Raw genomic sequence first — 13,396 nt, 5'->3', positions numbered from 1 at the left:
TGTGGACCCTGGAAGCAATTGTGGAGGTTATATTGCAGTCCCAGAACCTGATCCTGTGAGCTATTACTGAGTTCTCTGACACCAATGCTGGGGTGTATTATTGTAGTCACTGACTGGCACTATTGATGGGGCTATTATTGCGACCAATAACACTAATGCTGGGGCATTATTGCCCTTGGAATTCAATGACCTTGTCCCTTTTTACCTGTGTATGTGGGATCATGTGACTGAACATAGATAACCACACCATTGGTATGACTAGACAGTCATGAAAGTGCATTCAGTAAAAAGTGTATAGCAGAAAATGATTGATTTCTTGCTGTTAATCGCTGACAATATACAGCGTTCACCTGCCAACATAAGGGCGACAAATGTGTGTATATAAAACATTCAATAAATGTGTATTATGGCGATTAGTAGAAGAGACAGATAAAGACATTGTAATTCTGCAGCTTCCAGGCCACATTTAATAAATACATCAACAAAACCAATTAACATTAACATTTTTTTTTTTTCAAAAGCCATCTGCTTGGAATTTCTCTGTTCATCCTAAAATATGCTAGTCTTCAAAGGGTCAGCGTCCACGGCACAATTTCTTAAATAAAACCATTGTATATAAGAAGAAAGTGTGACACCTGCTGGATTTTAATGAAAATGAAGAAAGAACAGCAAGGGAATGTCAATGCAAATTGTGGATGCAGTTCTTTTTTTCTTTTTTTTTTTTAATATGCCAATTCTTATTTTTTATGTAATATATTTTTTTTGTCTTCGGCAAGAAAATTCTACCTCCATAGTCTGTCCAGGTTTAAAACTATTACTTACTATCCTTATTCTATACAATGTGCATTCAGATAAAATCATGTGTAAGAAAGGTAATGGGGTCTGTTAAAGCTGAGGAGGTCCAAAGCAAGGGGTAATTGCTTGTTTTGCCTAGGGCAGGGGTGGGCAACCTGCGGCTCTCCAGCTGTTGCAGGACTACAAGTTCCATCATGCCTCTGCAAGTCATAGCTGTAACTGTCAGTTTTGCAATGTCTCATGGGACATGTAGAGTCATGCTTGTAAATTTCGGTCTTTGCAATGCCTCATGGGAAATGTAGTTCCACAATAGCTGGAGAGCCGCAGGTTGCCCACCCCTGGCCTAGGGGATGCTAAATAAGGTGAAGTACTTACATCATTCCTCGCTTCTGCATACTTTCTTCTCTTTGTGCAACCGGTCACCCAAAGCCTTTTTCCATCAATGTCCAACAGGTTTCAGTTTTCTGAACTCATCCCATACAATGCATTGTATGGGAGACTGCCAAGGGCCAAAGGAATGTCAGAGGAGAGTGCTTGAGGCCAGGAAAGTGAGGAATAACATAAGCAAATCACCTTATTCTTCAGCCCTTAGGCAAAATGAGGGGTTAACCCTTGCAGCAGGGAAGGGGACCCACTGCATGGATAACTCTTTTTTAGACCCTGAAGTTTACCTTTAACCTATTGTAACAGTTATTCTATACACCTAAAGCACATAATGTTTTCTATGCATATAAATGTTTTCTGCCTTCACACACACAATACTGTTTAATATACAGAGATAATAGTACAGAAGTAGACAGATAAAGACAGCATACAAAGGCAGCCTTTGCAGTCTAGAAAAATTTATAAAAACATAAGCAAAGGTGACTGGCATCAAATGACTTCATTTAGGGCAGAGTAAAAGATGTCTTTGTAAAAAAAAGCATAACAATAGAACAAAATGTTTTACTGAAGTAATTTGAATGCTGTTATAGCTTGCCGTTCTGTAATTTAGGTATAATTACAGTTTGCACCGCAATAAAAAAAACTACAGGTTTTGTTTTCAAATAGTTTCCCCAATTCTATTTACATTGGGACATATACAATGTGGGAAAACTGCAGATTTTTCTTATTTGTCCCCCCTGCCAGGAACTTCCTAGTAAAAACACAATATGGCTTTGCAGGACCAGAGAACCAGCAAGCCTGTGGGTAGGGCAACCTCGTCCTGCATATGGCGGTACCTCTTCTCGTGTACTCGCTCACCAATGCCTGGGACTGAACGGGGCTGCGTTCATGTGGCTTCAACAGTAAGGTGGCACTCCGACTCAGAAGTGAGCCGTACAACCTTGTGTACAAGGTGTACAACATGCAACTTCCTCCTGTGAAACACTTTGTCCCTCATCGTTGTATAACTCGTCTCCCTGAATATAGCATTTAGAGGGAAACATCGCTGAACCTGTGTACTGCTTCACCAGTCCAACGTTACTATGCCATCTCACTCTTAGTGACAAAATGGAGTCCTGTCGTGCACTAAGCATAGACCTCATGCGTGCAACTAACTGTTGCTTTCTCATACCTACAGCTAGGTCCATGGAGTCTCTGTACCACGATGCTAGTCCTGAAAGATTTTGGGGCACCAACAGCTTCGGAGGGAAATGGAGCACCGGAGGACCTGTCACCACTACCTGGTACCACTCTCCACTGTCTGGCTGCTATCATACTCCCACCAGTTCATGGTTACTCGTAGCAACTAGACACTTCCCGGAAACTTCTTTGCTGAGTTAACCCTTCATGAGGACTTTGCATTTTTTCCTTTTCACCTCCCATGTGTGCTTACAGGCCGTGTTCTTCTAGATACGCCATGTACCACCATGCTCCCCTTTGCAATAACTTCAGACCAGGCTTGTAATGGTTAATTAAACTTTACTGGACACATTCAATATCCAAAGTCCAACAGCACAGTATAGTTCCCTAACTATCTATTTACAGGCTGCTCAGTGCATACCTCCCCGAGGTAAGACTTCATGATGTGGAAGAAAATCCTGGCCTAGGCGAACTTCCCTAGAGGGTGCTACATGCTATGCCGATGGTTACAACTTCAGGCTGGGCCTCACATCTCCTTCCCAAACAGGCCAAGGCAGAGAACCCCTGAGCAGAAGCTCCCCCTTCTTATTAGCAGTACAGGGTGGAGGCAGAGCCTGCAAAGGCCCAGGAAAATGCAGAACCTGTCTTAAGCTCTTCCCAAGTGGGCAGCCTGGACAACTGATCTAACTCAGAACAACACATATAAGCACCTGCTTACAAGCCCATATATTGTCACCAGACGCTTCAGATGTACTGAGTGTAGTAGCTCCAATACACCAGTAGGTGACAGGACTAGAGGTCATGTTATTGTATTGGGAATGGCCTACTGCAGGTAATGCAGAAAAAGATCCATTGTTTCACCAGGGCATAAAATGAGGGAAAATCTCCAACAGAGACGCGGTTTTTAGTAGAGCAGGGGAAGACTAGAACCCCATCAGCTTTGTGTTGCTGTCTGTGTAGTTGCTGACATTTTTCCCTCACTTCCTTCCAGGGTGACAACATTGCCACCGGAACAGGAAGTGAGGAGCATTCTCCCCAGCAATGGCTTAGACAACAACTAAAACCTTACCTACTCTATCTACTTCCCAACCACCCTATAGCAGATATACTGCTACAGGGTGGTACTTATGCACAAAATCACGTATATATACACGTGATTTTGCATTTCCGGGTAGGAGGCGCACGCAGCCGCAGCTGTCAGTCACCGGGTCCGGCCGGTGATTACTAGCTGGCGCCCGGTGATTGCCGAGCATCTCCAACAGGGTGGAGAACAGTTTGTATACCATATAAAAAAACATGTTAAGAGTAACACTCACATTGTTGGTGGTGTAACGCGTGGGGCGGAGCTTAGTGACGTCATTCCCGGTTACACTCGCGGACCGGAAGTCTTTATGTGTGATACTGATCTGTTTTACTTTGCGCAATGTGAGTGTTATTCTTAACATGGTTTTTTTATTAAATAAACGGTATTACCTAGGCTCACTCCTCCTGTAGAGGAAGCTATTGCCCCCAGCTGTATTTCGCCATTGGAGTGATGGGATTAGTAGTTTACACAACAAAGTTTGCATTAGTTTTGCTTCAGGTTGACAGAAGTGTCAAGGACATTGCGTTTTTGTAAGAACAGCAGGTATTTTCAGCACTTGCTAAAGTGTTCTTAGCTAAAAAAAACATAACTAATGCAGCTAGGAACTGCTTAAGCTGCAGTATAATACATTTTTGTTCTTCGGTTTAGTTGTACTTTAAAAGCTAAATTCATCTTTAAAGTGGTTGTAAAGGCATTTTATGCATGAAGGTAAAAAACCTTCTGTGTGTGGTAGTGCCCCCAGCCCCCTCAATACTTACCTGAGTCTCATCGCAATCCAGTGATGTGAATGAGAGCCTCTAGCTGTCCTGGGTCTCTGCTTCCTCATTGGCTAAGACAGCAAGCAGGAGCCATTGGCTCCAGCTGCTGTCAATCACAGCCAGTCAGCCAATGAGGAGAGAGAGGGGCAGGGCCAAGCCATGGCTCCCTGTGTGAATGGACACCCGACAGACAAAAGGAGCCAGGAGAGCCTGGGGAAACCCAAGAAGAGGAGAATCCAGACTGCTCTGTGCAAAACCACTGCACACAGCAGGTAAGTATAGCATGTCTGTTATTTTACAAAAAAAAATTTACCTTTAGAATCGCTTAAAGGCAAAACTTTTATTTTAGTTTAGGATAGAAGAGAGGTGGATTAGAACACCTGTCAGTTTTAATTGCTGTCTGTGGCTCGGTTAGGGAAATTCACCATCTTAATTTGTCCTGTTTACCATTATCATTGAAAGTGAAAGTAAAGGAAAATCCCAAATTTTGGGTCGTCCCCAGAATTGTAATAGAGGGGAAATCTTCCAATGTTGGCACTAGTTCTGGTGACCTGGGGGCCCCCAAGAAATTCCCTTAATTTGCAGGGGTTTCCACTAACATCCTATTTGGCTATGGGACAGGAAGTGAAGGTAAATCTCCCCAATGGGACAAATATGGCAAAAATAAACCTTACAGGTGTTATAGCCCTCCCTTAGTCTATCCAAAATGAAAAAAAAAGTATAGTTCTATTTTAATTGAAAAATAATAAATTGACATGTTTTTGCAGGTTAAAAAAATGTGTTTTATTCTTTTTTAAAACAGCAGCCTGTAAAGTATCACACCCACGATCAGTGGATCAGAGGTGTAGTGTCAGGCTCCTGTACACACTGCCTACAGCTCTGTTGCCTATACCTCTGTATGGGATGTCATTTTCAGAGGTGTAGGCAGTGTGAATGGACTATGAGCCTGCTGATCAGTGCGCCCACAGTTCAAACTACAAGCCTATCTGCTGCAGTGGCAGAGAGGACTTGTCGTTTTTTTTTTCACAGATTCCTATTAATGAATGAAGCAGCTGTGTGGGCCGGAGCCCTGCATAGACCGGCCTTTTTGAAAATCTTATTGTGTGTGCGGGGACAAGAACCCCTGCCTGCTGTCACACTGCAGGGGGCCAGTGAGGGAATGAGGAGCAGAACAAGAACATGTTACATGTTACACCCTAAATACAGTTGTAACATGTTCTAAAAGGTGAACTTATCCTTTAAGCATTTGTGGATGCTAATCTTTCAATTTGTTAAAAAAAATCCACCAACGAATCATAATTTGACTCTTTTACACTGTAGGAAAACTTCCTCCTCTCTGTCATTTCTTGAAGTCTAGTCTGTTCACATACTCATATTTTGTATGAACTTTTCCTGAAATCTTTATGGATGTACTACTGGATCTAATACTGATATAGTATTACAGCTTCTGTAAAGGGAATGTGTGCTGTTGCCCCAAGCAAAAAAAAGATGATTTTATCTGTCCAGCTTGCCAACTAAATATATATATACCTCATTCTTCCTTGCACATATTTCCATAGATAACATCTTCCTATTACACACTGTTCATTCATTGTCTGTTTTGTGTTCCTTACCCTGAAGTGCGACATGAAGAACAAGCAGAATCAATAGAAACATGAATGTTCTTACCTAACCGCCTTCGCAACACATCGCCACCATTTATGCCTGCTTCTACAATCCCATCAGTAGTATCAAATGATGGATGCCCTGGATTCTCACATTTTGTATTCTCTGTCAAGATGCATTTTTCCTGCTGTGAAACACACACATGGAATTATATCTCATTTTGGAGTTAGGCAAAAAACAAGTACTGAAATAGGTTCAACTGTCAAAACATAGGAAAATAAGCAAAAAAAAGTTAAAAACAACAAAAAAGAAAAAAAACAACAACTGAATATAATTTACTAACCTTAATTACTAGTTACAAAACTCTTGTATTAATAATGACAAACTAATCTAATGTTTGATTTATACTGAGTTACTATATATAGAATGCATTTTATACTTGGTAATCCAAAGATAAAAAAACCTGATTTTAGCTTAAAATGATGATAAAGAGTTTGAAAAAAAAAAAAGTTTTACTTTCCTGCTCTGTGCAATAGTATTGCACAGAGCAGCCCAAACCTCCTCTTCTCATAAGTGCTCCTGACTCCTCCTCTTCATAGACACAGACAGCACAGATTGGGCCTGCCCCCCACTTGCTCGTCAGAGGATTTAACTGAGATGAACGGAAGCTGATGGCTTCAGCTGCCTCAGCAAAGCCTGTGAAAGTAGGAAGAGAAGACAGAGCCACTGCAGAGGGGCACAGTACTGGATTGAGTGATGATTCAGCAAAGCATAAAGAGGGGGAGGAGGAGGTGATACAGATACCTAAATATTTGTTACCGTAAGCAATTCAGCTCCAAACCTGTTCTGACACTTCTGTCCTACATGTACAAATCAGCATTATTTTTTTTTGCTACAAAATTACTTAGGACCCCCCAAACATTATATATTTTTTAAGCAGAGGCCCTAGAAAATAAAATGGTTTTGTATGTCACACAGTATTTACACAGCGGTTTTTCAAATGCATTTTTTTTGGGAAAAAAATACACTTTAATGAATTTTAGTGCACAAAAACACAATGCAATACCAAATTGTTTGGTAAAATATAAAAAAAATGACGCCAAGTATATAGATACTTAACATGTCACACTTTAACATTGCGCACGCTTGTGGAATGGCGACAAACTATAGTACTTAAAAATCTTCATAGATGATGATTTAAAAGCCTTTACAGGTTACCAGTTTAGAGGAGGTCTGGTGTTAGAATTATTACTCTTGCTCCAAAGTTCGTGGCAGTACCTCACGTGTGGTGTGATTACCGTCTACATATGTATGTGGAACCGAAGCGTGTGTTCGCCTCTGAGTGCAAGCATGGTGGGACAGGGGTGCTTTAAAATTTTTTATTATTTTATTATTTATTTATTTTATTTTTACACTGTCTCTTTAGAATTTTTTATTACTTTTATTGATTTTATGAATAGTATCCCTTGTGATAGCATGGGCAGTGACAAGTTTTCTTAACTGAGACATATCGGGTCTTTTAGACCCCAGATCTCTCCTCTGCCTTTAAAAGCATCTGATCAAACCAAGATTGGTTTGATCAGATGCTTTTACAAGTCAGCAATGGCTTGTTTACATGCTGGAGAAAGCGGAAGTGACAAAACACTCAGAGACCATAGAGATGATTGGAGACATTCTGGTCCTTGGTCATCTCTATGGTCAGCTGTTGGGACGGGAGAGCGTGGGGACCTCCTTCCACTTCCCGTAAAAGTGATCCAGCACCTATATAGCGGCTCACATTGCTTTTACTTTTTTCAGCACCGCTGGCTGAAAAAAAAAATGTATTGAGGTGATGCCTGTAGCTGCAGGCATCATACTGATATAATCATTTCAACCTGGGGATGTACAGGTACTTTGTAGAGACTGAAGTGCAGGGAATGCATTAAGCTAAAAAATGTTTAGGATTTAGAACCACTTTAAGTTAAACAGCAAATTTTCTAACAGCTTATACTCCAGTGTTAAACCCAAGTAAAGTCACAGAAATGGCTAGTTAGTCAGACAGAAAATGATGTAACCACCTTCATTTTCTTACATTTGCCTCTATTTTCCTATTACAGTAATGGTGCAGTGTGTCATTGTGACCACGTTGCCTGATGGAGCTCAGGGCGCAAAAAGGAATTCCATAGTGAAGAATTTTCTGTTTTGATACCAGAAGCATATGAATAGTCATTCGATGATATATACTTTGGGCATCAACACAAAAATACGATCTATTTTAGACTGGTTTAGCTTTATATAAAATTGCTGGTCACATAAAGATGACTTTGGCTCACTTCATATGAACATACTGTACAAACAGACCAGGGGCGGCCTGACCATTTGGAACTCAGGCACTGCCCGAGGGCCCGGGGTCAGTAGGGGGCCCCATGAGATGCCCCTGGTACCTTTTTCATAGGCTTTTTTGAGTTTGGGCAAGGACACAGGGGCCCCATGATCCCCTATTGCCCAGGGGCCCCATGAGTTGTCAGTCCGCCCCTGATACAGACACCGCTGTCTAATGGAGAAATTGGCCACATGCAGGCCTATTCTGCTATGAATGCACCGATAGGATGGCCATTTTAATCATGGGAGAAGAGGGAGAGGACTTGGATTATAGTGCTGTAATAGAATTCATATCTCAGCACCCTTTTAAAATGCAAAAAAAAAACCTTGTTTCATGGAGGTGAATATTACACTTTAGTTAAAGAAATCAATGAAATCTTCTACATTCTAAGACTAACACTAGAATGCACTCCTGGAGGCAGAGCAGCAAATGGCCTGCTTTGTATGACAAACTATTTTTCGACTCAACTGCCAAAAAGGAGAAAGGAAAGATTGCTTTGTGTTTAAGAAAATATAATAAACTTGCTCTGCACAAATGACAAGAGGTGGATAAAAGCGGAAAACAAAAGAAAAAGGTTATCACAGCTTGTATAATTGGAGTCTTGATGTGATCTCTTTTACCCTGTTGCCAAAGCCTAGGGCTGCATAGGCGAGTTTTAGTAGTTTAATTGCATTACTAAAATCTCGTGAGATTGATCACTTTGTTGGTATCACTTTTAAAGTGCATGTAACATCTTTAATTGGCTTCCTTTTGGTCTATAAAATTTACTGCAGCAGCACAAAAGGGCAACGTTTGCACTCGGAGATTCTTTCAGTCTCACTCATCCTAGGTTTAGGCACCTATTATAGTTAACATAGCTTTGCTCTTTCCCCACAACTTTTAGGTTGCACCTCATTTGTCATCATTTTCATAAAATGGCATCCTGTTTGCAATCAATAATATCTCCGATAGTTGCGTTAATGCTGAACATTTTCTATGTCTCATACCATGATATCAACAACATGTGTATTGTACTACTGTTCAAATTATAATTATGCCTTTCTGTGCATGTTTTCAGATGGCTGAACACACAATGATTTGATTATTCATTATAACAATAGGTTGGATAACTGCACTAAAAGTGTGGTTCATTTAAAAAAAAAAGATAATTTTACTTTACTAAATTTCATGCGACAACTACAATTTTTAAAGTGTTTGAAGAGTCAAAACTTTTTTATTTTTATTTGGGAAAGAATAGGCTAGGGTTTAAACCCCTGTCGGTTTTTGTGGTGCTTTAATGCAGCCCGTGTCCTGCTGTGGAGATTTCCCTTCATTAACTGCCCTGGAGAGGCAGGGAAGATAGAAAATCTCTACATGGTTAGGGGTCCCTTTCACACGAGTGGTTCAGTTTTTCTCAGTAAGGGGATATATCTGCTGATTCCCTGCTGAGCTGAGAGGTGCTGCCGGATGACAGGTGCACATCTGCTCCGCTTATTCAGAGAGGGCCCAGATCTCTATGGGCAGTTGGATGTAAACGGACACAAGTCTGTTACATCCGGCTGCCCATAGAGGAGAAAGGAGGGTCCGGTTAGATCCGCCTGAAGAACGGACAGGCGGACCTGAACGGACTGCCCTTGTGAAAGGAACCATTTGTTATCAGAACAGTTGTCCCAAATGGAACATTTACTCTCACCTCTTAATCTGATGTCAACTGTAAAATGCTGGATTTCTGATCACTTTCTGTCTCAGACAATAGTCAGCAGGAGGGAAGAGGTGAATTTACCTAACAGAGACACTGACTATTTAACATAAAAAATTGACAGGTTTTAATCTTTCTCAGCTTTGCCCAGCCAAAAAAGTGTTTTTTGCTATATGTCTGCAAAAAGAGTACAAAGAAAGGAAGATATTTAGGGCTGATTATCAGGGATTGAATAGGTATTACTTTTATTAAAAACAGAAGATGAATTGGTAAAGTAAATCCGTTATTTAAGAAATGAAGGTGGGACAATTATGTTAGTGAACATCTTCATGTTTTGTAGCATAGTAATGTCATGGCTTTAGATTCCTGACAGTTTTACCTGTTCCTTCAGTGTTTGTTGCTCTTCAAGAAGCTCTTGGTATCTGGTTCTCCATAGTTCTTTTTCCCCTGATAAGTCAGATTCCAGCTTCCCAACTTTTTCTTCAAATGTATATAGCCGGCTTATAGAAGTGCTGCTAATATCCTGCATCCGTTTAAGTTCTTTTCTCAGCTCCTCTCCATCTATAGGAAAGGAATAAAAATAGTCAATAAATATATATCTTTTTAGACATTCCCGGCTCGTAATCCTAAACTAGACTCATAATATATGCCAGTTTTTTCCTTACAGTGCCCACTTTTAATAAAGCTGATTTGGTCACAAACACTAAGGCCATACATACTTCAATCACTGTGGGTTTCACCTTTGCAGCCAATAACGCTTGTATGTTATATCATTTCATGGTAGAAATACTGTATGTCCACTAAATATCCCAGCTATGATAGTGAATTTTAACCCTGTAAATTTTGAAAAAACTTTCTTCATAACCTTAGGTCAAAATGTATTCTGCCACATATCTTTGGTTGAAAAAAAAACAAAAAAAAAATTGAGTGTGTATTAATTGGTTTGTGTGAAAGTTATAGCTTCTACTTCATTTCTTGAGGCCCTAAAATGCCAGGACAGTACAAGTTCCTCCAAATGACCCATTTTGGAATGTAGATAGCACAAGGTATTTAGTAAGAGGCATACCAAGTTTTTGGAAGTTATAATTTTATTGTAAAAATATTTTAAAAAATGAAGACTTTTTTTTAAAAAAGTGTTTTTTTCACTATTTTTTACTTACATACTATCAACAGCGCAGTGTCATCATATGACTGGTGTGGCAGTGATCAGGCATACTGACTGGTGACAGTATATAGAAAAAAAAATATTTTTTTTAATCAACTTTTAAAATTCTGTTTCTTTTTTTACAATTTTTTATTTTTTTTATTTTTTTTACACTGTACTACTCTGGGGGAAGGATGATCAGGGATTTTTTTTTACACTGTGATTGATGATCACTGTGATAGCAGTCATTTGAACTGCTATAAATTACTTTTATTCATAATAGCTGTGCATACTCTAGTGTTTCTGTGATTGGCCCATAGCTATCACATGGTACAGGGTGCTGTGATTGGACCCGGTACCATGTGATAGCTGTGTGCCAATCACATCATTACTAGAGTAAGGACAGCTGTTATGAATGAAAGTAATTCATAACAGTTTTGTTTACATTGTGACCATGTGCTTCGTTTACAGGAGCAGAGCACTGTGTGCCCTAGGGGGCGCACCAGTGCACATTTGCCAGGCAACGTATATTTACTGGGCTGTGGTGGCTGCCCACAGTAAAAGTACTGTGGGCAGGACAGAAAGTGGTCAAATGAAGTTGATTTTATTGATAATAAATAACATGTATGGGTACAGGAATATAAAGTGGTAAATGTGATTTAAAAAGCTTATTTGTGTGATAGAGTTGGCAAGACAAATTTCATATAATCCCACAAGAACACAGCTATAGACACAGGAATACCTAAACATTGTGGCAGCATGCACAGCCTGTTAATGAGCCTGTTAATGAGCCAGTTACAAACGATTAAATCAGAAGACCGGATTTAGAGGAATACACATCTGTCAGACTTGATTGGTCCTATACTAACATAGAGATGAGCGGCCCGAGTTAATTTTAATACTACATCTATAATTAAAACCATAAAAACGTACTAAAATGCATCAAGGAAGAGCGGTACCTGGGCAGGGGCACTTTTTATGCTGTCATGCCGTTTGTAGGCAAATAAAGGTACCTAGAGGAGTTGACATCAGTGTGCACCTTGTGTATAATGCTGTTTCATAATTAGGTAAATAACAGATGTTTACACAAATGTATACGAGAATACCAATCAGTTCAAGAGAAAATATGCCAATGCTATTAATTTGCAGATGAAATGGTCACATTGCTTCCCCTAGGCGATGTATCTGTCTGTTGTATAAAATGGTTGGGCTCTATAATGTCATGATTCCATTCTGTGCAATATGTTGACCGTGGAACTGTAAAACATGGCCATCTGGAAATTTTGATACAGTTTGAAAAATTGGCACTGAGGAAGTGGCCACTGAACTATCATAAAACACTTCAACACCCCTCAGCACACTCCTCAGACTTTTGGATTGTTTGTGTCATTTATACAAATGCCCTCTAAAGGGACCAGAAAAAATGACCCCATCTGCAGCTCGACAGCTTTCAGATTGCTATGGGTCATTTATGAAAGCCGATGATCATAATACATCAGACTGGACTGCAATTTGGACTCTGCAAGAACCAAGGCCAATGGAACTTTGTAGAGTGCTTATTCAGATTTAATCCTGTTTATTTTGCAGTTGCTTATTGTCTGGTTTTTTTTTTAATCTTTTTCTGCATATTTTTCTTGTATTTGTTTTCTTTTTCTCTCATGAAAACAATGTCTTAAAATTAAGATGATTCGCTAATTACACTAATTAGAGATTAACGAATCCCTACCTCTTGGAAGAAGGTTACCATATTTTAAACTCTGTTAGGCCTCGTTTACATGGGGCAATTACATACATTCCCTATGCAGGGCCGTGTATTGCTTCCCCATGCCAGCATCACATTATTGTCTACTGGGATATGTAATTACACGGACACAGATACTGTATTCCAATATGCATTCACCTGCACCCACACGGATGTCATATTGGGACAGATAGGGGTTTATTTACTAAAGCTGGAGAGTCCAAAATCAGACTCCCTTCTGCATAGAAACCAATCAGCTTCCAGGTTTCATTGCCAAAGCTTCATTGAACAAGCTGAGGTTAGAAGCTGATTGGTTTCTATGCAGAAGGGAGTCTGATTTTGGACTCTCCAGCTTTAGTAAACAAACCCCATAGTGTCTCCATGGACGTGCAGCCACGTATCCCAATACACAACAATGGGACACTGACACGGGGATGCATGCAACACCTGTCCATCCTTGTGCCAGCAAAACACAGCCCTGCCCTGCATGTATGAAATTGGTGAACAAGGTCTTGCTTTCCTGTCAGTGTGGTGCTGAGTGCCACAGACATTTCCTAAAGGTCAGATTTGTTACAGCAAATACATTGTTTCCATTAAAATACATGGTGTCAGCTATTGTTTGTGTTAATAATGGGTCAATTGTGAAGTTAACTGACCTCAGTGACA

At 40.1% G+C, this 13,396-nt stretch overlaps 1 protein-coding gene across 3 annotated transcripts in view; it reads right to left on the bottom strand.

The window, feature by feature from the left end:
* LOC149453036 (uncharacterized) overlaps positions 1 to 13,396 on the bottom strand; it is a 105,269-nt gene that overhangs the window by 48,761 nt on the left and 43,112 nt on the right. For all 3 annotated transcript variants that reach the window (XM_089688765.1, XM_089688767.1, XM_089688766.1), the window contains 2 exons: positions 10,225 to 10,406; positions 5,869 to 5,992 (listed from right to left, as the gene is read on the bottom strand). In XM_089688765.1, coding sequence (XP_089544891.1) covers positions 5,869 to 5,992; positions 10,225 to 10,406 — 306 coding nt within the window. The remainder of the gene's footprint in view (positions 1 to 5,868; positions 5,993 to 10,224; positions 10,407 to 13,396) is intronic.

Source organism: Staurois parvus, unplaced genomic scaffold, assembly GCF_062004578.1.
Source record: "Staurois parvus isolate SC_StPar_1 unplaced genomic scaffold, SC_StPar_1.0 ptg000454l, whole genome shotgun sequence".
Taxonomy (NCBI): Eukaryota; Metazoa; Chordata; class Amphibia; order Anura; family Ranidae; genus Staurois; species Staurois parvus.
The sequence above is the reverse complement of the archived record's forward strand: the minus strand, read 5'-3'. Positions and strand labels throughout refer to the sequence as shown.